This window comes from Tenrec ecaudatus, chromosome 7, assembly GCF_050624435.1.
Source record: "Tenrec ecaudatus isolate mTenEca1 chromosome 7, mTenEca1.hap1, whole genome shotgun sequence".
NCBI lineage: Eukaryota > Metazoa > Chordata > Mammalia > Afrosoricida > Tenrecidae > Tenrec > Tenrec ecaudatus.
The window spans coordinates 98,699,109-98,726,975 of NC_134536.1; the positions used below are offsets into that span (position 1 = coordinate 98,699,109).

The following is a 27,867-nucleotide window of genomic DNA, read 5'->3' on the forward strand; positions in this document are numbered from 1 at the left end:
CTGGTCGGAGGGAAGTCCTGGTTGTAAAAAATGATTACTTCCAATAACTACAAAGTATGTTTCACTTCTAAGCCTCAACAAAGGTCACATCTAAGTCTATTTTGTGAGGGCTGTCCTTCAAAACTATGGATTTATTTTAAGAAAATAATGAACTTCATAGGTAGTTTACCAAACTGCTTAAAAAATAATAAAAATAAGCCCTACTCTCTCTGCTCTGGCCCTTAGGACTCCCAATAATATAAACTTGGAAACAGAAAAATGTAAAAGTATAAAAACAGTATAACCATGTGATCTATAAAAGATTTACATATTTTAGGTCTATTTTCCTTTTTGCGTTTATGATTCTCATAGAATGAGCAAAGTGTCCTCCTCTCACTTGCTGTAAAATGTTTAAATTTCATTTTATCTGTAACATGTCACTTGGCTGCCAACCTAAAGATGGCTACATATATTGAAGGGAAATAACTCAGGGGACATCTCGCAAACATATGTGACACAGGGGGATCCTGAACTAAGTGTTCTATGAAGTAAACATAGGGACATCTGAGGTCTTTGTGGAATTACATTCTTACTTTCAGTGAAACTATGGAGTAGAGAAAGGGAATCGCATTTCCCTCAAAACAACTTTCTAAGGTTCTCTTCTATGGCCTTTGATGTCACTTCCCTTTCTTCTAAGGAGACTAACCATTAAAGCATCTTGTTTGACTTGTGCTTGACACTGGCTATGGTTATTTATACCCTTGCAACATCACTCATGATATCAGCAGTACTACCTTAAGCTAATTAGACAATCTCGAGGTAAGAAGAGAGGGATTTTCTTAAATGCTTAAAGGAAAGAATTCAATAAATAGATTACATAAAATTTTTTTAAAGAATTATTTTTTTCTAAATAAGTTTGAATCCATCTCTGATGGAACAGATATGAGGTGAATGCTTCTTATGAAACCATGCTATCACTCTCTTAAGAATCGTCAAATAACTAAAAATGAATGCATTTAGTCCCACCAAAGTTTTCCAAGGCAATCTGCCTGATTATTTGACTTTGGGAAAAAAGTTTTTGGTTTTTTGGCTGCAAACACATATAAGAATAAGTATATCCATTGTTGGGAAACTATTTTCAATCACTAAGAAGTTTCTCTTAAGTTGATACTGGTAGAAAATTATGGCACTTTTAAAAGTCCTTTTCAGCTTTCTTAAATATGCTACAAATATGAAATAGCCTAATTATGATTAGGGATGCTCTGAATGCTAAGCCATAGCCAAGTGTATCCCAACCAACCATCACTGGAGCCTAAAATAGAAAAATGTTAGTTTCAGGCTCCTCTTGTTAGTTCTTCAAGTCTTTCTGTAGTTATTCTTCATGGCTAACAGTATTCGGTATTTTCTTCTGAAGATTCCTTTAGTTAATTATGTGGCTTGAACAAAACTATTGAAATAATGCAAATCTCTAGAGCTAAATACATGTACCTTTTCAGATGGTTGAGTTTGCATTCATTCTATCCATTTGGATTTACTTCTCTATTCAGCTCATTCATTCTTTATACACTTAATATGTTAACCTGGTTATAAATGTAATTTAGCCACATATATTTTTTACCAATAATCAACACATCGGTAAGTATTTAAATAACATACATGGAGGCTAAATGTGTCTTTTGGACATATACATTCACAAACCACAGTCACTGAGGGACTAGTTTGAAAATGCATGTACTGATATTCCATTGCAAGAATGACCATTTTCTTTTGTTGTCTCAGAAATGCCTAGCACTTTAAGAAATCTCTGCTTCACTTGTAGATGAAAAACTATCTAGGAGGAATATCATAAACTAATGTGTGACCAGGGGAATCACAAAAGTACGAGTCACCTGAGATAGGGATGTAGCAGTAAAAGAAAGCACAAGCGGAGTAAAGCAGCGCAGTACAGTGGCAGAGTAGTAGAAAGGAACCAGAGGGAAATCGATCGATTTGGGATAGTAACTTTATCTATTCAGCCCTCATCTGAAAACGAAAATGTCAAGACAGAAGTCTACGAAGTCTGTATGTAAGTATATGTTCCAGTCAAAATGGGATTTCTAACAAGAAAGAAAAAGTTACATTAACTCTATTTCCTCTGAGCAAAAGAAGCTAAAGGAAACAGGTCAATCATTATCATTCCAGACAAGAGTACAAGAGTACAAGAGTACAAAGACTGACAAGACCTCTATGGGGAAAGTGGAACAGCAAATTGTTTACAGAACTATCACATTTAGTGGGTATACTGACATAGGCAGACATGGCGAGCAAACTTGCAGTATGCACTATAATTTTATAGAATTTAGCAAAATAAAAGGATTCTCTGATCTCTTTATCAACTGTTTTTCATTTGGGTTTGAATTTGAAAGTAAACTTACATAGATCAAACAAAATATAGACCTAAGTAGTCTAGCAATCACCTCACATGTCGTAACAGAGATGTAAGAAGTGATTTACTTGAATTATGTGGGATTGCTAGATGAATGAGAAAATTTCTCTTGTAACTAGTACAGACAGAGATGCTCCTCAGACGCACAGATGGCAAGACTTGCCTTACTTGGGGCATGTGATCAGGAGGGACTAATTTCTGAAAAGGACATCACACTTGGGTGAGGGTCAGAGAAAGAGAAGCTCCTCAATAAAACCGGGATCAGCAAAGCAAACAACTGTGAGCCTGGTGCAGGGTGGAACATTTCTTCATACTGCTAAGATTAGTCAGGACCACATGCTACCAGTGACAAGCATTGGAGCAATTACGTGTATCATGTAAGTGCAAAACCAAGCATGGTCAGTACAAAGTATCAAGCATGGCACTCTAAAATTTGTCAAATAAATATTCAGTTGGTTTATAATCTTGTGTCTGTGATCACTGGGAGGGGTTAGGGGATGTGTGTGGGAGATACCAATTATGGTAATCCAACACCTTTCCTTGATTTTCCTTTCAAAAGACTTAACTGTACAGAGCTTACTGTTTTTAAAAAAAAGCATTGAACATTTACTTTCAGATAACGCAATCACATATCCAGCCTGGATTTTAAATGTGGATCATATATGTATAATGTAGTTATAATTGGCTTCTTATAGAAATTTGGCAAATTTAGAAAACGACAAAGTAAGGAAAACTTTCCATTCTCTCAACAGAGGCTATCAGTTTTACTTTTCAGTTGGGCTCACTAATCTGTGAGCTTTCCACTTTCTTAAAGAGTCAGTCTCAGAAACTCACTGGGGCAGTTCTACACCCGTCCTTCCTAAAGTCCCTGTCAACTCGATGGCAGTGAGTTTTTGTTTTTTGTCTGCAATATCTGTACTACTTTGGTATCCTAACTTACCTGTTATGAGAATTTGCGTGGGTCATTACATTCTTGAGGTTTAATCTGCTACACAGTATCTCATTTTATTGTAATACCATACTTTGAGTTTTTTATTATCAATCTAGAAACAGGTAATGAAATATTTAAAAAACCAATGTGCAAAACAGAAACGCTGACGCAAAGTGGGGGCTTTAAAGAGGACTATTAATGGAGGAAAAAGATGAGGACAGCTCCATCGGAGGCAAGGTAATAACCAATCACATTATTCCAAATTTTAAGTCAGAAGGATCACACGTTACGCACCTCAATCTTACATTTGCACCTTGGGGGGCAGTTCACCTAATTCGAGAAAGTCACGGTTTCATATCCCCAAAACTAGCAATCCCTTGGTGTGGCTTTTAAAAATGGATCCTTCCAGAAAAGGCCTGGAGGCAAGAAGGAGAACCAGGCTGGCGCTGAAGCCACCAGGACAACACGCTTCGTCAGCAGCTCCGAGGCTGACGGGGTGGTCGCGGCGGGGCGTCAGGCCTGCGAACGCGCGCGGCGGCCGGTCGCCACAATACGCACGGCGGCAGCCAAGCGCGGACGAACAAACGGCGGCGCCAAGACGCATTTATGGCGCCAGCACGCAGGCCTCTGGGGCCCGAGAGCCGCGCATGCGCCAACGTAGCTCCACGCTCCGTGGGCCGAGCCGCTCACTTTGTCGTCACAGGGCCGATGATCCGGGTGCGTCCGCCTTTTCTCTCCCCCTTCTATCCTCTTCCCCTTTCCCCGCCCCCGTCCCTCAGTCTTCTCCCTCCTTCCTCTCTCGGTACCCGGGGCGGCTCCAGCCGGCCCCGGCTTCCGGTTGGCGGGAGCTTGCGGAAGGGGGCTCCGCCTCTTCCGCCCCAACAGCGGAGGTGGCGACGGTGGCGGCGGCGACGGCGGCGGCGGCGCCTGCGCGTCTCTGGTCCGGGTCGGCGGGCGGGTCTCTCTGGCGGTCCACCTGCGCGTCGCTGAGCCGCACCCTGGGGGCCGATGGCGATGAACTACAACGCGAAGGATGAAGTGGACGGCGGCCCCCCGGGAGCCCCCGGGGGCGCCGCCAAGACCCGGAGGCCGGATAACACGGCCTTCAAACAACAACGGCTGCCCGCCTGGCAGCCCATCCTCACGGCGGGCACGGTGCTTCCTACCTTCTTTATCATCGGCCTCATCTTCATCCCCATTGGCATCGGCATCTTCGTCACTTCCAACAACATCCGCGAGATCGAGGTGAGCGCGGCGAGCGGCGGGCCGAGGTGGCTGGCGCTGCTGGGCCGCCGGCCCCGCTCCTGCCCCGCCTGGCTCGAGGGTGACAGGCGCGGCCCGCCCTTCCCACACCTGCCTCTTCGCCCTCGGCTTAGTTGTTGTCCTTTTTCGGCGACTTCTCGAGAAGTGGCACTTTGGGTTCCAGTGCCCGACTCACGGTTTTCACGGTTAGACGCGGGGTTAATGTTTAATGCGGAGAGTGGGTCAGGTGCAGAGCGCTCCTGTCGTGGGCGCTTGGGTGGCTCCGTGGAGGCTTGGCCGACGGAGGTGGAGGGAGCCGCGGCGGACAGGTGGCGGCCAGATGTAGCCCCAACCGAGTTGACGTACTCGAGGGTCGTTTTCCAGGACACAGGGGTGGGTTCAGTCATAGAGGCACTGATGCTTTTTATGTCAAGAAGTTGCCACATAGTTACCAGGCTTTTATTTATAACCGAAGTATGCACAGTACCTTTTATTTTGCGCGAATTCGAAGTTTTCAGTTATAGGATATAGATAATGTGTAACCTTAACCTTCAGTTCTGGTTTGGGTTCTAGGTTGCGTTCATGAATAATTGTGTTCCACATTTGTCGCGATTCGAACCCCATCCTCAAGATTTTAAAACTTCTCAAAAAGTGCCCGTGAAGTTGTTCACCTTTTACCCTTCAATTCGACAGTGGGGGTTGCCTTCAGAGGGCCGCAGGGGTAGAGGGCAGTTTAATGTAGTTTTAGGCAGGACGGAGAACCTGGTATTGGGAAAACAATTTTCTTGCATATCTGAGGTGGTTGTTGTTTATCAAGTTGAGATCACAAGGACAGATACATAGGTTTCTTGGTTTCTTCTGCTCTATTGGATCTTGTCACTTTCCCCCTAGTTTTGTTAGTACTTTGAAGTTAATGTTTGTGATTTACTGGGGCTTTCAGAGTAATTTTGTTTTCAACTACTGCAGTCTGAACTAAGGTGCCTTATTTGCAAGCTTGAATTACATTATTACCCCTAAAAGCAAGATCAATATATATTTAAAATCGTCTAATGCCTCTCTGCTAATATCAATAGTAGGACTTGTATCTATAGCATAACTTCATTAAAATTTTTTTACTAAAGTTCTTTTTAGTTTAACAACTAAAGAAACTATCACAGTAAATATTTTCATTTATTTTATTGTTTTGTTTCCTTAAGAGTCCTGTAAATGTAGTACTTATTTTTCAAAGGATAAGGATCACACATGATTTCAAGACATGGGCAAAGTGGTGAAACCTAAGGACCATGCTTTATTCTGGACTCTGGCAGAGCTCAGCCACAAGCCAGTTCTGTTTGCTTAGAAAAAAAGACTTCATTTTAAAAATACATAAAAATTCTGCCCATATTATAAGATATGAAAGTTAGAAATGACACAGGAAAAAAGCCGTAGCACTAAGTTCATGCACTTGGTATTCTTATGATAATCCATAATCAAGCTCTGAGACATGGGAGTCAAAGGTTGAGATTTGCTAATTGACTTGTTGAGAGTATTGTAACATTGAGACAGAAAGCCGTATAGTTTGATTTCCAGAAAGTAAGATTTCTCACTAGGTTTAAGCTTCTTACTGCAATGATTTCGTAACATGAGGAAATTGAAGTACCAGTTCTACTACCTAGTTAGTGATCGAGGCACCAGAATAGTCACACTACGTAATTTTTAAGATGTTGTTTAACTCTTAATATTTGTGACTTCCAAGGTAAATGAAATATATTTTTAATGCTTCATTTTCAAATTGTGTCCCTTTTGGAGCCAGAGGAAATGATTGGAATGATTAGGAAATTTGTACCAACATTGACATTTAGTTGAGCAAATAGAATCCAGGATTAAAAATATATATTTTTTAAAAATTTGAATGTTAATCATGTACAGAGTGACTCTGAATTGTATTTGGAGCTATTAGAAAAACCTGGGTTTTTTTCCAAAGCACTCTTGATTGTTTCCTCTTGCTCTCTCTACTCATTAGCCAGTAGCTGAGAGTAAAACATGTTGAGGGTTAGTTTTTAAAAGTAATCAAGTACCGAGAAATTCTTAGCAACGTTCACTTCTATACTATAAGTTTATTTCCTTGTTTTTCAAAAATCCTGAAACTTGATTGCTTCCTTAAGTCAAATTACTAGGCCATAGGAGACTTGTCAAAACAAAATGCTTTTGTATTGTATTGCCCACAACCCTGCTCCTTCTTGGGGTTGCCCACCTCCATTCACGGATCAATGGGTTCTGGGCCATCTTAGGCCAAGAGTGGACAAGACTGAGGGAGCCTTGGGGCCCAGAGCGCCCCTGATGCCATGACTTCTCCCTCCCCAGATCAGTAGGCCAGAGTTTTTTGTTATAAAAACCAATTTGTTCTTTACCTAAGTCCTAGAAGTGTTAATACTGAAACATTACTATTGTGAAATGATGTGCATTCTAAGCCTTCTTCCCTTTCTTGTTACGGTTATATGAGGGGGCATAAAAAATTAGTGAAAAATGTATTTAAAAGACAATAGAATTTTCCCACTAAGATTTTGAAGCCCTCTCCTATATCTTGTTTAGTTGGCATTAGACCTTTTCCATAACGTAAATAAAATTAGGTTATTAGGAAACCACAGTTATTCATTTTGTCATAGGATAATCCTTGAAATTTTAATATCTTAATTTATTACTAGGAGTAAAGAATGAGTATTTCTTTTAGTTCCACCACAGTTCTTTCCAACCATTTAAATGTTAATGGAATAGAGCGCATTTGAAAATTGCAGGGATCAAGTTATTCTTAATTTTGCAATGAAGGTATATGTTATATAAGTTTAAACTAATGATTAGAGTGAGAACGCAATTCAGGGTTTTAAGTCAGTTATTTTAAAAACAAAACATTTACTTCAAATTAATATTTCAGAAAGTGTTGAAGATACACTTTTATGAAACAAAGTAGATTATCTCACCTGTTACATTTGATCCCAACTCTTTTTCATGTAAGGAGCCCTGGTGGCCTAGTGGTTACCCTTGGGTTGCAGATCCGCTGGATCCTGAGTTCAAAACCATCCTGAGTTCAAAACTGCTTCTTAGGAGAAAGAGCTTTCTACTCCCCAAACAATTTACCAGTCTCGGGAACTCACAGTGGCAGTCAGGCAGTTGTGCCCTGCCCTGTGGGACCACCACGAGTTGGCCTGGACTCTGTGGCAGTGAGTTTTGTTTTGGTTCTTCTCCCTATCGTTGCTTCATGTGCCCTTCTAAATGAAGTTTTCCTGATTTCTTATAAGTAAGCACTTGTCATTATAGCTTTGACGCCTATGTAACTTGGATCCCTAGAGTATGACATTTTTAAGGTCAAATTTCTTTTCTGCATTTGAGCAGTCTTGGTTTATGCTTAACTCTTAGTTAAAAGTCAAGGAAGAATATATTGCTTTATAAAATGATTGCCGCTTCCTACAGATATGGACATTGTTAAAGATTAGGCACGTTTTGATAATCAAATTGATTGCAGTTGCTTAGAACCCGACTCTTGAAAGTGAAGATGACTTTAATAAACCCTCTCACACTTTACCGTCTACATGGCTAAGTGCAGAATGCTAGCCCTAGGGTAAGGATTCTCTCTGTGTGTGCTCTGGGGAAAGGCTCTTGTCTCCTTTCAACATCTGTAGGCATGGTATTCCTTGGAAATCTCCACGTGTCTGAATGCCAGTCTTCCCCTGGATCTAAGGAGCTGTGTAGTGCAGGGACTCCAGATCAAACACTCCCTACTCCTCGTTCTCTCTCCATGTAGTAGGTCTTTCTTCTACTCTGATGCCTTTTATTGGTTTATTACATTAGGCCACATGTGGGGGCCGGGTCATTATATAATTGCCATAATATAATTATCATTACAAATAACTGCTAACCCAGGGAATCATGGCATAACCAAGTTCATCCTTTTTTTGGGGGGTGGGGGGGCACATAATTCCATCCATGACAGTGGTTAGTGTTTTTGTTTCTCCAATAACTTCAGTGTTTTGAGTAAAGGACAATAAAGTATAATTTGTGAGCCAGATATGGTGTGAAGACTACTTTGTGTGCTTAACCTTGATTAAGATTTTTAAGGATACATACTGGCAAATTTAGCATTGGCTAGAAAAATGGCTGTGTTTAACTTTCCCTAATCCTCAGTAACATTTAAGGCAAGTGTAACAATTCCGTGCCCTTGCTTTTGTTTTGCCATCACTGTATAAATTCAGCTGATAAAAAAATACTTTAGCTAAATGTAACATTAATCTCCGCTTATGTGACATCGTTCATTATTTCTATGTCACTGTCAGAAACAGTTTGAGCTGATTAAAGAAAGTTGCCTTTAAAATGTTTTATCTGTCCTTCATTGGAATCTCTAGAAAGGACTGATAAATTTTAAATTCTTTTGTGTGGATTAAGCAGTACAAGGGCACTTTTACAACATCATTTCTGAATCTGATTGATACTTAAGATGATCTACCTTATTACTCAGCATTTTGTTGAATGACCTCTTTAGGTCTTCTATTGATTTACATTCAAAAATGGAAGTTGTCCAGTGCTGTATATAGTGTAAAAATTGCATGTCCTTCAAGTTCCTTCTTTCCCTCTGCATCAAATTCAGAGTCTGTTCCTCAGGAATATGATGTCCTTTTAGAATTACTAAGGATTACTGCCAGCTTGATTTAGGAGAACAGTTACAGTGGTAGCAACACAAAGCTGAGAAATATTGTAATTAAACTTATCTACATCTTTCAGTTTTGCCTCTGGTTCTTTGTCAGTTGGATTTAAGCTGTTGGGCAGGTCTCCATCATTGTATTCTGCACTGTGTCTCATATGCTTTTGGCATTTAGTAAGCATTAATTTTTAACATTAAAGTAATTATGCCGCATCTTCCACCTGATAGCCTCTTTCTTTTTAAGATAAGTTATGATAACTTTAGTATAATTTTTTAAGACTGATGAAATTGCTATACCCAACAGACTTTATCATTACAATCTAGACATTAAGTCAGGTTATCTTTGGCTTTTAACTGATAAAGAAGATAATGGTTATTTGTGGGTAAGACTCATAAACTAAGTTCAGTTTATCAAGGGATTTAATTAACACAACATTTTTTCTGAACAAAGTCGACCTGGGTACAGTGGAAGGTAGGGAAAAGCTGGAAGACAGTAGCATTGATCCTTCCCTCTTGTTTACTTCCTTTCCTTATTCTCTTTGTTTTAACAGAGAGCCTCGGTTCTTAAGGAGGCTGGAATTGATGGTGGGTAGGGGCAGAGGATGATGAGACATACACTTGGAAAGAAAACAGTGTTTCTAGGTGATTGGCCCAGACAGAACATAACTTAGTAGTTCAAAGAAAGTTAAAATCATGTAGGTTTTTAATGGCATTGTAAAGCTTCGTGGAGGAAGTGGGTTCTGCATAGGATCTTGAAAGTATAAATAAACCCCATTTACATCTCATTTTACAATTGAATAAAATAAAAATATTTAATTCATACTTACAAGGAGGAAATAACCATACCTATCACAGTACTCATTTCCCCAACTGTGTATGTGGCAGTAGTTGGCAGTAAGAATCACTTTCTTCCACCACAAATGTATTCTATTTACCCTAAGCAAGCATCTCAGCTGGTCGTGGTTCTTTGGGTGACCCAAACTTTCATTCTTTATTTTAAATCATTTTATTGGGGGCTCATGAAATTCTTATCACAATCCATACATCCATCCATTGTGTTATGTCAAGAACGTATGTACATTTGTTGCCATGATCATTCTCAAAACATTTGCCTTCTCCTTGAGCCCTTAATATCTGCTGCTCATTTTCCTCCTCCCTCTTCACTGCCCCCTACCTCATGAACCCTTCATAATTCATAAATTATTATTTTGTCATATATTACACTGTCTGATGCCTCCCCCCTCCCCTGCTTTCTTCTCTGCTATCCCTCCCCCAGGGAGGAGGCTATACATAGATTCTTGTAATCAGTTCCCCCTTTCTACCCCACATTCTCTCCACCCTCCAGGCATCGTCACTCTCACCACTGGTCCTGTGGGGGAGGAAACATTTAAGAACTAGAGGAAAGTTATATGTTTCATCGTTGCTACCCTGCACCCTGACTGGTTCATCTCCTCCCCACAACCCTTCAGTAAGGGGTGTCCGGTTGGCTGCCAATGGCTTTTGCGTCTCTACTCTGCACTCACCCACATTTTCAATCATACGATTTTTTGTTCCTTGATGCTTGATACCTGATCCCTTTGACAGCTCATAGTCACACAGGCTGGTGTGTTTCTTCCATGTGGGCTTTGTTGGGTCTTTGTTGCTAGATGGCCACTTGTTTATCTTTGAGCCTTTAAGACCCCAGAGACTAACTTTTGATAACTGGGCACCATCAGCTTTCTTCACCACATTTGCTTATGCACACGTTTGTCTTCATTGATTGTATCAGGGAGGTGGGCACCCATTGATATGATTTTTAGTTCTTTCATGTCGATAACTGGTCCCTTCTGCACCTTGTGGTCAGACAGGCTGGTGTACTTCTTCCATGTGGGCTTTAATGCTTCTCAGCTAGATGGCCGCTTGTTTACTTTCAAGCCTTTAATTTCAAGCCTTTCTATTCCTCGTGGTCAGCCAACAAACTTTCATTCTTAAATAGCCTGTGCCATTCATGGTCAGAATTGGGTTGCTGTAGTTTGCTGCTGATTTTAATCACAGAGTGTGGTAGTCCTGAGGGACCCTCTAAAAAAATTCTGATTTCCAGACCTAAATGTCTTTATATCCATGCTGTACTAATCAGTCCGATATCCCTTGGTAATCAGTTATCATTTACACCACCCAATACATTAACTCACTTCTTTGCCTGTTGATCTAGAGCAGTGGTTCTCAACCTTCCTAATGCCACAACCCTTTAATACAGTTCCTCATGTTGTGGTGACCCCCAACCATAAAATTATTTATGTTACTAATTCATAACTATAATTTTGCTACTGTTATGAATTGGGTGACTCCTGTGAAAGGGTCGTTCGACCCCCCCCCAGAGATTGAGAACCGCTGATCTAGAACCATGCAGAGCCCAAAGTATCTGGGGGACACTGTACCTAAGACCTTAGGACCCCCAAAGCATAGAGCACAGGGACAAGAAAGCAACAGTTTTGTGAATGGGTCACTAGGAGTGAGTGGTGCCGCTTCCATTTCCACCCATTAGCTTCTGAACCTGTGAATCCTGGCAAGTGGAGAAATAGCATCGTATTGAATGCTAATTTTGTGCATATGCAGCCTTCTAGATCAAATTGCCCCCACCCTCCAAGGTATTGCTACCTAGCTGGTGCCGTAATTGTGCCTTTAGAAGATCATTCCATCATTCTGTAAGCTAGCTGCGTCAGGACGGTGGGGACCATGGTGAGAACACTGAATTCTACGAGCGTAGGCCCATTGCCACGGTTCATAAGCCATCAAGTGAGTCCCTTGATCCAAGGTGATGCAGTGTGTGGCACACCATGCCAGTGAGTGTGCCATTCTGTAAGTCCTTGAATGGCAGTTTTTCCAGAAGCATTACATGCAGGGAAGGCAAAAAGGGGGAGAAAGGGGGAACCAATAGCAATTGATGTATAACACTACCCCCCCCCCCGCCCCCCGAGGGCGAACAAGAACAACAAAAATGTGTGAAGGTAGACAGCGGATGGTGTAATATAAGAAAATAATAATTTATAGTTTATCAAGGGTTGGAGAGTGATAGAGGGAGGGAAAAAAGAGGAACTGATGCCAAGGACTCTAGAAAGAAAATGCTTTGAAAATGATGGCAACATATACACAAATATAATTGATATAATTGATGTGTGGATTGTTATAAGCGCTTTAAGAGCCCCCCAATAATGATGAAAAAGAAGCGTGGAAAGATGGGTGGTTTCCATAGAATGTGTCATCATATCCTCTCAGTTGTCAGAATCTTCTCTGCAGAGGCAACCTTTTGGTAAGCATTCACATGCATAACAAATAGCTTCACTTTTGTTGCCCACTCAGAGCCGGTTATCTACGTAGCACTTCCCCATACCTCCTTGTCCCCAGTTTTCCATTCGTGCTCTTTCAAAGTCTTCAGTCATCTTGCCAATCCTTTGGCCAGGAATCAGTATAGAATACATATCTGGCCGTTAAGCAAAATGAACAACAGTCAGGTGCACTACTCAAAGTTGAGTCCATTGGGAGTATTTTCTCACCACTCTGGAGATCTGAGAAAGGGGTTACAGTGCTGCTGCTGTCCACTTTTTGAATTATGTACAGACCCATCTGAACCAAACAGATCTTCTCTTCCCCAATTAGCTCCTCATAAAGAATGCCCTTTGAAGCCATAACTGCAGTCTAGGAGACAGAAGGTAATGTGACAGCACTAGAGACCATGGGCAATTGGGCCATATCCGCATACAACTCATGTGTGCTTTCAAATCCTGCTTAAGTCTGATCGCCTATATGCCACTTCCATTTTTTAAAAATTTTAACCACTTTATTGGGAACTCTTACAGATATCATAACAATCCATAGCTCAATCACATCAAGCAGTATTGTACAATTGCTATCACAATTAGTTTCAAAACATTTTCTCTTTTTGAATTTCTTCATATTAGCTCCCTTTTATCCCTTACCTCCCCCATCCTACTCCCCAGGAATCCTTCTTTTCCCCCCTAAAATACTTTTTTTAGCTATATCTTATGATCCAATATATCCATTCACATATAATTCTGTTGTTCTATTACATCCTATTGAGTGTGGTTATACAGTCATCAGTGATATCAGCTCTCTATTTCCCTCAGGGAACTCATGCTACTGTTTCTGAAGGGTTATTTCTTTTGCCTTTCATGTACTGAACGAACTAAAATATACAAATTAACACGTGCAGATCTAACATGATTAAGGAGGTAAAACAAAAACCATAATAGTAAGGGGTAGAAATATTAAAGAACCAGAGGATAGTTATGTTGTTCATCAGTACTGTTTCACTCTTGAATTTTTCATTCCTTCTGTCCAATCGTCTTACAGGTGGGTTTTGGGTCTCCACTACATCCATGCTCCTTCACATCGACCCTTCACATTGAGACCTCTTCCAGTTGATACCTCACGATCACACTGGGTGGTGTGTTTCTTCCATATGGGCTTTGTTGCTTTCCTGCTAGATGGCCGCTTGTTTAAGTACAAGCCTTTAAGACCCCTGGCACTATATCTTTTTAATAGCTGGGCACCATCAGCTTTCTTCACTACATTTGCTTATGCACCCATTTTGTCTTCAGTGATGATTGTGTCAGGCAGGTGAGTATCATATGGTACCACATATAGAACAAACCCTTCTTGAACTGAAAGGTAAGATGTCAGTAGAGGCTCAACGTCCATCTGCTTCCTTGTTGCATTTGCATATATATATGCATGAACAAATACACACATATATATTTCTTTACACTTCTCTTTGTTCTTACCTCCTGTCCCACTATTAAGTTTACCTGTTGTTCACCTCCCAATAATTCTTCTCAGATACAATTTTATTGATTAAACTCAACCAGAAAAGCTACACCTTCCTTGCCATCAATTTTAGAGCACTTACTGTTCCCTGTACCTGTCATTATTGGCTTCCCACTCCCTTCTACCCCTTCTATCCCATGGCGCCCAGGAACCATCGGACAAGTTATTGTCTGTGTAAAATTCCTTATCCTGCCTATGTTGTTTAGTTAAACACCAAAGCCAAAAAATAAGTCAAGATACAGATAGTCAGAAGACTAACGGGGATCCTGACCTAGAGGAGATGAGTATCTCTGTTACACAGAGAGAAGGACATGTTCTAAACCATCAGTCCCTCCCCTCTTTCTTTCAGAGCTGCCTATCATGGATCCTGCTGACCTACCAACTCATACCCTTGTTTAGTCCACTTAACGATGGAATGCTGCTATGCATATTGAACTTCATAATCTGTGGTCAAACAACACTGAGTTCATTATGGGCATTATGGTAACTTGATGGCCCATGGTTAGACATTTAGTCTCTATTAAGGTCCAGTGAATCTTCCTTGTAGGTGTACAGATATTACCGTACAGCTTGAATGCTCTTTATGAGGGAGGTCATATACTTGGGCCATGCTGTCAAGAGAGACCAGTCTTTGGAAAAGGACATCATGCTTGGAGGGAGTCATCTAAAAGAGGAAGACTCTTGATGAGATGGATAGTGGTTGCAATCGTGGGTCCAAACATAATAAAAATGGGAGGGATGGCATAGGACTGTTTTGTTCTTCTGTAGATAGGGTCACTATGAGCCAGAACCAGTTTGATGGCCTCTGAAAACGGGTCAGTAACAAGCCAAGTACTGTTTCTCAAAAGGAGAGTGCAGAGCTTTGCTCTAAAATCCTAAGGGTCTGGGCTATGATTCACCAATAGGGGCCCACCAAAGTCTCCAAACAGCATCTCAGTGTGTCACTGCCACTCGCATTTCGGGCACTATTGGATCAATTGGATCATACGGCCCAAGTGGCAGAGTAATTTGTTTGGCAGAGCCTTCTTTTGTTCTGGGTCCCACTCTAACCTAGCAGCTTTTTGAGTCATTTGATAAATAGGTTAAAATAGTACACCCAAATGAGGGTTACATTACCTCCAGCATCCAGAGAGATCTGTGGGAGGGGCTAGATGGCAGTAATTTATCTTTCACTTTAGTAAGAATATCTCAGTATGCCCCACACCACTGGACCTCTGGCAATTTCACTGAGTTAGAAGGCACACCTGAATTTTGTCAAGTTAATTTCCCACTCTCAGAATTGTGTTTGAGTTTAGTGCACATACATGTTTTTAATCAATAAATCCAGAGTTGTTGGTGCTTCTTCCTTACTAAGTCTAGTCAGTATATTGTCATCAATGTAATGGACCATTTCGATGTCTTATGGAAGGGAAAGGTGATCCTAGGTCCTGTGGACTGAATGATAACAGTGTTAGAGAACTGCTGTACATCTGAGGTCGGATGGTGAATGTGTATTGTGGCCCTTGCCAACTGAAGATAAACAACTTTTGGTTATCCTTGGAAAATAAAATTGTGAAAAGTCATTGGCCAGATCAATAGTTGCATATAAAGGATTACATTTGTACTGTAGTTATAACTTTAGAGCTAAGCATTTTATTTTTTATCTTTGAACTAATTATCAAAAATAAAACGACTTAGAATAACTGAGTTTTTGGGGTTTTTTTTAGCCTTTTGTAAAGCTCTAAGTAATTTTAAATGGATGTTTGTTTTCTTGCCACCCCCTTACCCCCTTTACCTGATGAGGTAGTTTGTGCCAAAATGGCCGATAAACACATGTGGGGTTAGTTGAAGGGTGGAGGGATAACTGGCTCGGTTAGGCTCACCTTCCTAGTTCTTGAGTCTCTTGCTTTGTGATGGTCGGACCAGGGTGCAGCTGCCTCAGCCAGTTCCCTGCTTCAGCTGGCAAGGCTCACTTCCTACCAGACATCCCTGAGGAGAAGCCACATGGACCTCCCCTGATGCAGCCCTGGGTGCTGGAGCAGCCATGTGGGGACCCCTGCCCAGCCCTGAGATGCTTACATGTTCACTGACTCAGCTTTCTTCCTGCAGTTGGCATCGTTGTGTCTGTTTTGTGAGATGGAGGAGGACTTTGTGGACTGGTATTTGACATATGGGTTAATGTTGGGCAGCACTGGGTTGGGATGTTTTCTTGGTGCACACTTAACCTTTATATAAAACTCTCTCTTATACATGAGTTTCTGTGGATTTGTTTCTCTAAAGTACCCAGACTAACACACCTGAAAACCAAATCTTAGTTGGTGCTTATTAGGACACTTAGGTTAATCAAAGACTGTCTTGCTTAATCTGCATGGTGGTGGTGGTGGTGGTGGTGGTGGTGGTGGTGGGGGTTCTACAAACTTATATTATCTATTTAATTAAAAGAATGCATTTTATTTATTTTCAATAGTTTTATTGCCAAATAATTCATATCATGCAATTAAATAGTTCAATCACATCAAGAAGAATTACATAATCATCACAGTTTTAGAATATATTCTTCATTCTTGTACTCTTCATTATTAGTTCCCCATTTCCCTCCAACCATCCCCTGCCATACTCCCAAGGAACCATTAAATCCAATTATTGGCTCTATATAGATTTTATCTACCCTGGATTTCTTATACAGATAAACTTTAAACAAAAGTGCCAAATTTTAACCAAGCAACATCTGCAGCCACTTTGCAAAGCATTCTACCTGATAGCCAAGCTAGTCACACCCCCTTCCATTGTCGTCTACATGCTTCCCCTTCATTTTCTTAACGGAAGCAGCTGTGCCGCAAAAGGTAGATCAAGTGATTTTACATTTTATATCTGTATTTAAGTATACATTTATATGTTCTCTGTCTGATAACAGGGCTGTTCACGTCTCAACTATGATCAGAGGGGATTCACCAGAGCCTTAATTGATGTGTGGACTCTGAAAATGGATGTTGGGCTTCCACTGTCATCCATTCTGCAAACCAGGTGTTCACCATTCAAGCTGTACTACCATTCCCTCCTTTAGATTTGGATTATTTTTTAGATTTGGATATTATTTACAATCCTTGGATCACCAAGGCTGGTGCACTTCTTCCATGTGACTTAGTTGATGCCTCACTTAAGAGGGCTGCATGTTTTAAGACAAGCCTTTATTTACCCTGACCGCTCCTCTTGCTCATAGTTGAGGCCATCTGGGTTCTTCCCCACGCTTTGCGGTACCACCCACATCTTCAGTGATCGCTTCATGAGCGTTCAAGCAGGCCATGTTTTAAGAACTAATTATTCTCAGACTGGGGCAAGGATGCAATTTAAATATTAATTTAAAATGTTCATTACTCAAGGCTAATCAGTTGCTTCATTATGCCTATTTTACTTATTTCACAATCTACATATTGCTGCTGTTGATTGGAGCCTGGATTATATAAATTACTTAGTTTATAATAATAGTGGAGCCTTCTCTGTGGGACATTCAGCAGTATCCCTCGGTTTTGATCCTTAAGTAGGAAATAATGTAATTTGCATTTTGCTGAGGCAAGAACCGCTCAGTCTCCACAGCTTCCTCCTCTTGCCTGTGATTTCTCAGTACCAGAAATTTGTCAATGTGATGTCACATCATTGACACTAATGTGAATCATCAACCTCTCCTAGCCCTGTTGCTGATGGCTACGTGATAGCTGATAGCTACACATGATGGCCACCTGACTATGTTGCTTTGTTACTGTTGTTGCAATGTGCCAGTGTCTGCAAAGGGTGCCATTTGCCTAAGCTTTCATGCGACATTTATCAGAAATCAAAGAGCGGCCACAAAGCCCGATTTACAGTGGTGCAGTCACAAAAATTACCCTTTAATTGCTACTTTGTAATCTAATTCCTCCTCTTTTTAAAAAATCATTTTATTAGGGGCTCATACAACTCTTTTTACAATCCACACATGAATCATTTGTGTCCAGCACATTCGTACATATGTTGCCATCATCATTCTCAAAACACCTGCTTTCTACTTGAGCCCTTGGTATCAGCTCTTCATTTTGCCCCTCCCTCCCCGCTCCTCCGCCTCCTCTTTTTTTTTTAAATCCCCATTATCAGAATTTTGGAAGGAGGCAGGGTTCCACCTTGTTCAGAAGCCAAAGAAAGATGTGTTCCTTCTTTCCCTAATCCCATGGCTGCCCGCTCAAAGGCAAAACACCTATTATCAGCAATCAGACACCCCTACATTATTGCTGGGTCATAGGAGACAATGAAAAGCTTTCCTCAGTTCCTACCTGGACCAGACTGTTTCTGTTTCCAACCCATTCTATTTCTTAGTTATGATTATATCTTAATAACATGTAATAGAGACGCTGAATTCTTTCTGATTAACAACTGCAAATTCACCACAAACGTCCTTCCCAACTGATGAAGAAATGGAAGGAGCGCCCAAAACCTGGTGTCTTAAACACTATTTTAATCTGTTCTTAGGCTAATCTTTGATTATATTGTCTCCTCAAAAGCCTCTTATTTTCCTTAGAACATTTTGGCATTCAGAGCTATTTATCTTTCAGGGACTTTATTGTCACCAGTAGTAACCAACTCTGGCTGGTTTGCATAGGAAAGGCATTCATTACAGGGTGGCCGAGTGGTCGGTTATATGTTGGGTTATTAAACATAAGGTCAGAAGTTCAGAACTACCAGTGAGTGGCTCCAGGGGAGAAACTAAACTTTCTACTTCCATAAAGAGTTACAATCTTGGAAACCAACAGGGGCAGTTCTACCCTGTCCTAGGGGTTGAAATGAGTCACAACTGGCTCCCGTCAGTCAGTGAGCTGTAGAGGTAGCTGTTTGGTTGCACATACGGTCGCTATGAGTCAGAATCAACTTGAGAAGCAACCTCCACCACTAACAGGTAGCATTCACCCAAAGTAGATGGGAAAACTAGAAAAACAGGTGTGCAAAGAAGTAGGAACTGAGAAAAGCTTGGAAATAACAAAGGCAAATCACAATTATCCATCAGAGACCCGGCGTTTGTGCCTTGGAAAGGGTTGCATATCCATTGTGTGAGAAGGGCTTGCAGCCCAGCAACAGCTAATACAACTTCTGCAAGAAATTTCTGAATGTGGTCTTTTTATGTAAGATGGAGATAAGACTAGGATTTGGGTGATCATCAGATAAAAAACATATGAAAAAATAGTAGAAAGGATTATAATAAACTTTATTGACTAGTATAAAGATGGATTACTTTCATATTTTCTAGCACTTTGAGATGCTTTGGACTTAGTAAAGCCTAATAATAATTATTTTTAACACTCCTTTCAGATTTCCATACAATAAAAAGATATTTTAAAAATATTTGCCGTTAATAGATCTGATGCAGATGTTTTAGCTGTCCTGTTCAAGTGTAATTTAATATTTAGCAATTGTTTTTGATGAACATTTTCAACTTTAATATACATACTTTATTTATCAAATTTCAAATTCCGCCAGTTTATTTTTGGTCAGTTAATAAAGACTGTTCTATCCTTGCTTAATCACTTCATAGTCCTACTGCTAGACTTTGTCCATGAAAACCATTGGTGAGTAATTTGAGAGGTGGCTGTTCACAGGTGTAATGTTGAAAGGAGGCCCAGCTACCTTTCTTTCCTTTGTTTAATTCTTAGATTAGTTTTAAAAGAGGAAAGAAAAATTATACAGGGATACAGGGATTTTTTTTCAAATACAGTTTATTCCTCAAGTGGTCTTTTCTCACTTCACTTTTGTTCAGCATCATGAAATTTGACTCTGAAGTAGAATATTTTTCCTGGTGGCAGAGATGTTGCCCAACATGTCAAGTGAAAAATGACATATAATTTATAGTTATTTGTTTCTTTACCTGTTTAGCTTCTCTTAAGCATTTACAGTGAAAGAAAAATTTCTCTTCACAAAATTTTACTATTAAGCAGGTTTTGTTGTAGAAACTCTTCTGTATGAGCTTAAGTATTTTAGGATTTGACAAGACCAAGTTTTGTTAAGCAATTGTGTAGTTTTTAAAAAGTGGTTAGATACTGTAACTTAGCTACTAACTAAATTTAACATACATATTTTAATCTTTTGTTCTAACTAAAATAATACATGAGTTTATATGTTCATTATCAAAATAAGGATTCTGTATATTTTACTTTATTGAGGTAAGGATAATTTAGTAGGCGGTATACTGGTTATGTTGTGTTAGTCTGGGTAGACGAGTGAAAAAAATCCACAGAAAGTCATGTATATTTATATAAAAGGTAAGTGTGTATTAAGAAAGTATCCTAACCCAGTCCAGTCCAAGCCCTTATGTCGGACATTAGCCCATATGTCCAGCATTGATCTACAAAGCCCTCCTCAAACTCGCACAGCACACGCAGGCAGTAACGCCAAATGTAAGAGGAAAGCCGAATCAATGTGTGTTAGATCTCTCTCATGGGAGGAATACCTTGGTCCTTGGCTTCCTGCCAGAAAGAATTCACTCTGAAGCCTGGCTTGTGATTCAAGTGAGTTTTATAAAAGAAGTTTCAGGTTTTACACAGCCACCCTCAGGGCACTTCACACACCACTACCCACCACCACTACCACACCCCTGCCCCACATGGAGTCCTGAAGCCAGAGGAGATCACTGAACTGCCTCTGCCTCCGAGGAGCTGATTCAGAAGCAGAAGGGACCACAAGGCTTTGGATTCTGGCTTTTCAGGTTCTCTGTTGGGAGGCGTGGTTGACGATTTTGGTTGACCCCATTGGCTGAATAGAATTCACCAATCAATGATGGGTTAAACCCAGGTGTAAGGCCCACCTAGGTGTACCACCCCTTCTGGCAGTTAGCTTAAACCTCAGCATGTGCAATGGACACCCCAGTCCCTGTCCTAACCACCTAACATAAGCACCTCAGTGCTGGCAAGGGTATCCACGCAGCTTCTCCAGCACCCAGGGCTGTATCAGGGTAGGTCCATGTGGCTTCTCCTCAGGGATGTCTCGCAGGAAGTGAGTCTTGCCAGCTGAGGCAAAGAACTAGCTAAGGCAGCCGCACACTACTCTGACCATCGGAGAACAAGAGACCAGAGAACAAGAAAGACGAGTCTCACTGAACCATTTATCTCTCCACCTTTCAATTAATCCCACATGTGTTTATCAGCCAGGTTGGCACAATGAACCTTAACTATCACATACTGTATCCCTTCACCCATGTTTCTGTTAATTCCCTTGGGGGTGGGAAGGTTATTTTTTGATCATTGTGATGAGTTCCCCTTTTCTCCCTCCACCTTCCCCCTAACTTCATGGTATCAATACTCCCATTATTGTACCTGATGGGTTTATCTGTCCTGGACTCCCCGTGTCAAGAACTCTTATCTGTGATTATCTTGTCTATCACGTTTGTTGAATTCGGCTTGGGTACCTTCCAGGTTGCTGATAACGATTCTCTGCCTCTTCTAGCCTGTTGGTAAGTTCTTTGAACGTTAGTGGACTCTATCCTCTCTATTTTATCATCCTTTTCTGTATTGATACCCTCATATCCTGTATGACACTTAGCAGCATACTGAAGATTTCTTTATGTGGTGGTTCAAAGTCTGCTTCTATGTAGGTTGCTAGGTTCATGTCCTCAGACATTGCATTTTGTTTCTCTTGCTTTCTTGTAGTGACTGATGATGTGGGTCCTTGTCTGTATGGTGTTTTGTTGGAGCTTGGCGCCATTTTCCTGAGTCGAGGAGCTCTGTGATCTCTTTCTCAGAGACTAGTAGGGATGAATCTAAGGACTACCATGGGCCAGCTATGCCACGGGTGATTCTAGTTGGATGCCATCTTGAGACTCTGTCAACTTTGGTTATTCATAATTAAACTTTTACTTAATTAAACATAACTTACTATATATATTTTTAAATCATGGCCAGGAAAAGACTTTCAGTTTACTTCTTAGGCCAGGTTTTGAAGAATTGATAGCCCTTGAAATGTTGTTTTATGTTTTTAATGCTAAAATACAGCCAGGGAAAGCTAAAGTGAATGTGAAAAATGTTTGAACTTAGAAGATTTAAGAGCAATAAACATTGTATTGATTTCTATATCTTATAAGCATTAATGCATTTATTTTGATAAAAAGAAGAAATAGGTTTACTTGGAAATTAGAGATTAGATAATTTGGCTGATCTGTTTTGCCAGTTTATACTACCAAAATAAAATTTAAAAAGTCAATTCTGACTCAGCGGATTTTGAGCTTATAAATCTTTAGGGGGGTTGGATTGAACTCTTGACCTTGTGGTTATCAGTTCATTGACAACACACCAGAGCAGAATAACAGTTTTCTGGGCCATTGGTTTTTCCTTTAGTCCATTTTTCCCTTTTAGTACGTAATTTTAATGCTTTTAGGCTTCTACTTTCTTCAAGGAAAGTGCTAAACTCTAGTTTTTTTTTTTCTTTTGTAGATTGATTATACCGGAACCGAGCCTTCTAGTCCCTGTAATAAATGTTTGTCTCCAGAGATGGCACCTTGTCTTTGTACCATTAACTTCACGCTGGAGCAGTCATTCGAGGTGTGTGCTCCCAAGTAATGTGTAGAAAAAATTCCTATTTCATAAAAACGGATAATTCTTAAAAATATTTATTTGAATGGTTTATTATGTTCAGGGTCTATAAAATTTATTTTTAAAAATAAGTTTACTCTTTAACTAGAAATTTTTTAATCTGTAAAAATAATTTAACTTTGTATCAAATTTGTCTCTATTAGTATTTTAAAATTATTGCTAGCAATATTTTATCATGCTTTAAATGCTAAAATTGTACTTTAGAACATAAATACTAGCTCCCTTATTGTTAAATTGTTTTTCATTTCTGTCAGATAGGGAACATTATCAAAAACTGTAAACATTTAATAGAACCTTATTAATCTTTTATGTCTCATTAAGCAGAATTTATCAATCTGAATATGGTTGTTGTAACTTTCAATAATTACAATGACCTTCCACTCTTCCGTGTAAATGGGCAGATGCTAGAGAACAGACAAAAAGATTCAGAATGTTTTATACATTTGGTTAGACCAGTTTATGCTTTCCTTTACCTAAAAAATGAGTTTTACAAAGTATTTCTCAGGGAGCAAAGCTGCATGCTAATTTGCAGACTTATATTCTAAGATTTAGATTTTCTAAAGGTAGTGATAGTGGTAGTCCTATTGGTATCTGGTTGCCATCTGGTGGTTCTGTTGCTCCCATATCAAGATAAAAGACTAATTTAATGCTGCCTTAAAAAAATAAAAGACAGAGAATACATAGAAACCAGTTTGGAAGAAGATGAGAAATCAGTTTACTTTGTTGTAGCAGCTGTAGTAATGTCTACATACAAAGCATCTTCACAAGAACATTTGGAAATACTCTTTATTTGAGTAATCCCCCTCGGTGTTTCTAGGGCAATGTGTTTATGTACTACGGACTGTCCAATTTCTATCAAAACCATCGTCGCTATGTGAAATCTCGAGATGATAGCCAACTAAACGGAGATCCCAGTGCTTTACTTGTAAGTAACGTGAGCAATTCTAAAAATGTGGTATGTATGAAACAATGGGTGGTAATGTTCTAGTTAAAGATATTTACTAATGTTAAGATGAAAATAAAGTGTTACTTGTCATATATAGTTGGTTTGGTGAAGGCTTTTGGTTAAAGATTTCTCCTGGTATTTACATAGATTAATGATTTCTTACAATCAGAGGACTTTTTGTTTCTGCTTATTTCCTATAGAATCATCAGGAATTTTTGTGAAATGTTGATGATACAGTGTACTTAGGATATACATATATTTGGGTTGGTTCATTATTGCTCTGTTAGGTAGGGAGGTATAAATAAGTTGTTTTTAAATTCTGGAATTTTTAAAATTGTCCTAATATAGTTTTTCACTGAGTAGCTCTTGGAAAGCCTAAGCAATAGAGTTTGAAGAGTGATTTACTTAGAACTTTGAATTCCAGTATTTTTAAGTATTACTCTAGCAGTCAGTATCTGTAAGGATGAAGCTGAGAATATCTGTAATTAACAAGCTCCTCATCTGAAGACCCAGCCTAGTGTGGAACCTGTGGATCAGGGGACCTTAGCTTCCTGACTTGTTACTCTGCTTTGCACAGTATAGTGATTCATGGATGTATATTTTATGTCACTGCTGCTAATACAATAAAAGTTTAGAGGCCCAGAGTAGTTTAAAAATCTGTTAATGTCTTCAAATTGGTAGAGAGCTAGAGCTGTCTTCTGACCATAGTGGACCTAATATAATAAAATATAGTGCCTTAGAGTTATCGTCATTGGTTTCATTGCTAATTCCAGATATGTGAGGATTTTAAGTAATCCAAGTTTATCTAATGACTCCTTGACCCACCCAAGGTTTTGGTAAAGTCCAAATTATTTTGCAAACCATGTGGGCTTTGCTCCTTAGGATATAATTTTTAGGACTGAAATAAGAGAAAGTGATGTACCATCAAAAACATCAAATCTCTTGACTTCTCATAACTTATTGATTGTGTTTAATGATCCGGAAGTGTTGACATAATTGTTTATTTACACATTCTTCATTGAAGTCAGACGCACATAAAATGGATGCTTTTCTATAAACTCAAAATAAACCGTTAGACTAGACTAAGAATACTCAGCAGACTTTTCTCTGAAAGCCCAGAGGACCATTATTTTACTCTAGTGGGGCAGCCATATGAAATTTTTGTTAAAGATAATTTTATTGGGGGGGGGGGTTCTAATAACAATTCATCCGTGAGTTGTATCCAGCATATTTGTACATATTTTGCCATCGCTATTTTCTAACATGCCATGTGACTTTGTTACAACTACTCTAACATTAGAGAGCAATGTTGTTCTTAGATGCCGTCGAATCTGTTCCGATTCTCAGCAACCCTCTATTCCACAGAACAAAACATTGCCTGGGTCCGGTACCCACCTCAATAGTGTTACCGTATATACTCGAGTATCAGCCGAATTTTTCAGCACATTTTTAATGCCGTTTTTTTTGGGGGGGTAAAGTTAGGTGCCTCAGCTGATACTCGGGTTGAATTATACGTGAGTATATACGGTATATTTGAGCTCATTATTGCAGCTACTTTTTCAGTTCATCTTAAGGATATTCTTTTTTCTCTTCCCTCCACTTTAATCAAGTATGATGTCGTTTCTAGCGACTAGTCTCTCCTGATACCATGTCTAAAGTACAGCAGACAAAATCTCATCTTCCTTGCTTCCTAGGAGCGTTCTGGCTCTACTTCTTCCAAGTCAGTTTTGAACAAACCTATTGTCATTATGTTATTCTAGCTCATGGTGATCCCAGATCCATAGATTTTTCTATATTTACATCCCACTGAAAATGATGACGATTTGGTATGTGCATAAATGATCAAATGTATGTGACAACAAAGTAAAATTAAGGAAAATATTTTAAGTAGTTATAAATATGTTATTTATAGTTCATATGCATTACAGACTCATTTTGTATGCATTATCAGTGAGAAACAGTTTGAATTTTTAGTCAGTAATTAGGGTTAGCTAAACACTCACCCTGGCCTGAGCAATAATTTCTCTTTTCTTTTCCTTCTAAAAATCAGAATCCCAGTAAGGAATGTGAGCCTTATCGAACAAATGAAGATAAGCCAATTGCTCCTTGTGGAGCTATTGCCAACAGCATGTTCAATGGTATGATGCATATACACAAGTGTATATATTTGAGCGGTTAAATATATATATATATATATATATGATTAGGACAATCTTTATAATGTACTAGAGATTTTTTAATTTAATTAACGTGATTGGAATTGAGTATTCATTGCATTCAAGAGAAATGTATTCACCAGGTAATAAGGGAGGTATTGTAATGCTTCATAATTTTTGAACATTATATTTTAGAATGAAAATTATAACAATTTCTGTTTCTGGGAAGAAAGTAATATTAAGCAAAACAGACATTCTGCTAGCCTTGCTATTTCATCTAAAATAAAAGGCAGGCTGTTTTTGATACCAATTTTATTTGTACCATTAAAGAGGAGTTACAGTGGATAATTGAGAGTAGAACTGTCAGGTCTAAATGCAGTGTAATCATAAATGTGGGTAAATTATGTAATTTTAAATATTCAAGAATAACTACTTTTTAAAAATTAAAAAGCAACAAGTAAGTGTTAATCTGCTTTATTCAACCAAGTATAACTAGTATATAAACGCTATTACTAAGATTTTAAAATTATTTTCTTGTATTAAGTCATTGACACTTACATCCATTTTATGCTTACATCACATTTGAGGGGGCTTCAAACAGTTTGTGAATTGTACAACTCTTCTTGATGTAAAATTAAACTATTGAATTGTGTGTTATGTGGATTATGTGTCAAAACTTTTTTTAAAAAGTGTTTGGAAAGAGTGAAATGAAAGCCTAATTTTTTTTTTCACAAACTTTCTGAAGCCCTTTTGTTTTTATTTGATTGAAAGTGCTCAGCAGCCATATATGGCTAGTGGCTACTGCTTTAATACAGATAGGGAAATAGATAGCAAGGCACTTTTATTAGGACTGGAGGAGAAAAAGATTTGCCTTGCTATTTGTTGTTCAATGTGATTCATAGTTAGGTGATGAGAAAGAAAGCGATGCCATGTGCCTGCTGTGACAGAGTGAGTCCCTTTTGGAGTGACACCAGATTCTCATGTCCCCTGACGTTCAGCATGTGCTACAGATTTCAACTAGGTAACTAGCAGTGTTTTCCTTTTGCGTTTAGATACACTAGAATTGTTTCTGATTGGCAATGAATCTGATCCAACACCTATTCCTTTGAAAAAGAAAGGTATTGCTTGGTGGACAGATAAAAATGTGAAGTTCAGAAATCCTCCTGGAGGAGAAAGCCTAGAAGAGCGATTTAAAGGTACAGTCTTACTAACATCTCTCTAAGAAATAGAAGCTCTTAGCTCCTAAGCAAGGAGTTTTAATGATGTAGCTTACTTTTTTTAATCTTTAGAATCTTAAGATTATGTAGTTTAAAAAGACAAGCCTGTTTTTCACACCTGATGCTTTTAGTAAAAAGTCGGTAGCATAAGCTAATATAATGGATTTCTAAAATAAATGCAGAATTTAGTCTTGAATTGAGTTTCTCTTGTAGTTCAGCCATTTTCTTTTCTTTATTTATTTTTAGCCAGTTTCTTTTAAAACTACAACACAGCTTCGTTTAAATAAGTGCTATTCTATATCTTCTGCATATCTTTATTTCTGTGCTCTTATTTTCATAATATAATGTTACTTGCCATTATATCGTTGCATTATGTGACTGTCTTTTGTATATTTCCAATATCCTACTGTTAATGTTCTCTTGAAGTGTTATCATCAACCACATAGACGTATTTTTCGTTAAATTGTTACATGAAGAATTGATTTCTGTCTAAATTTGAAGAATTTCTTAGAAATTACTATAGCTATATGTTTGAAAATAATAAAAATACCGATTGTCTTATGTACATTTTTAGAGAAGTGTAGATTTTCTGTGAAACACTTTAATAAAATTAAAAATTTTGTTCTCCCCTTCATCCTTCCATTTTTTAAGATACAACAAAGCCAGTAAATTGGCTTAAACCAGTGTACATGCTGGATTCTGACCCAGATAATAATGGGTTTTTAAATGAGGATTTTATTGTTTGGATGCGTACAGCAGCATTACCTACGTTTCGTAAGTTATATCGTCTTATTGAGCGCAAAAATGATTTCCATCCAACATTACCAGCTGGACGATATTACTTGAATATCACCTACAGTATCCTTTTTTTGGTTTTGTGTACTTATTCATAGAAC

The 27,867-nt window shown here is 39.0% G+C and overlaps 1 protein-coding gene across 1 annotated transcript in view; it reads left to right on the forward strand.

Moving 5' to 3' along the window:
- Positions 1-4,210: 4,210 nt before the first annotated feature.
- Positions 4,211-27,867, forward strand: part of TMEM30A (transmembrane protein 30A) — a 29,667-nt gene continuing 6,010 nt past the window's right edge. The window contains exons 1-6 of the mRNA XM_075554884.1: positions 4,211-4,580; positions 22,494-22,601; positions 23,470-23,577; positions 25,649-25,736; positions 26,807-26,950; positions 27,623-27,829. Of these exons, the coding sequence (XP_075410999.1) occupies positions 4,344-4,580; positions 22,494-22,601; positions 23,470-23,577; positions 25,649-25,736; positions 26,807-26,950; positions 27,623-27,829 (892 nt within the window). The 5' untranslated portion in view covers positions 4,211-4,343. The remainder of the gene's footprint in view (positions 4,581-22,493; positions 22,602-23,469; positions 23,578-25,648; positions 25,737-26,806; positions 26,951-27,622; positions 27,830-27,867) is intronic.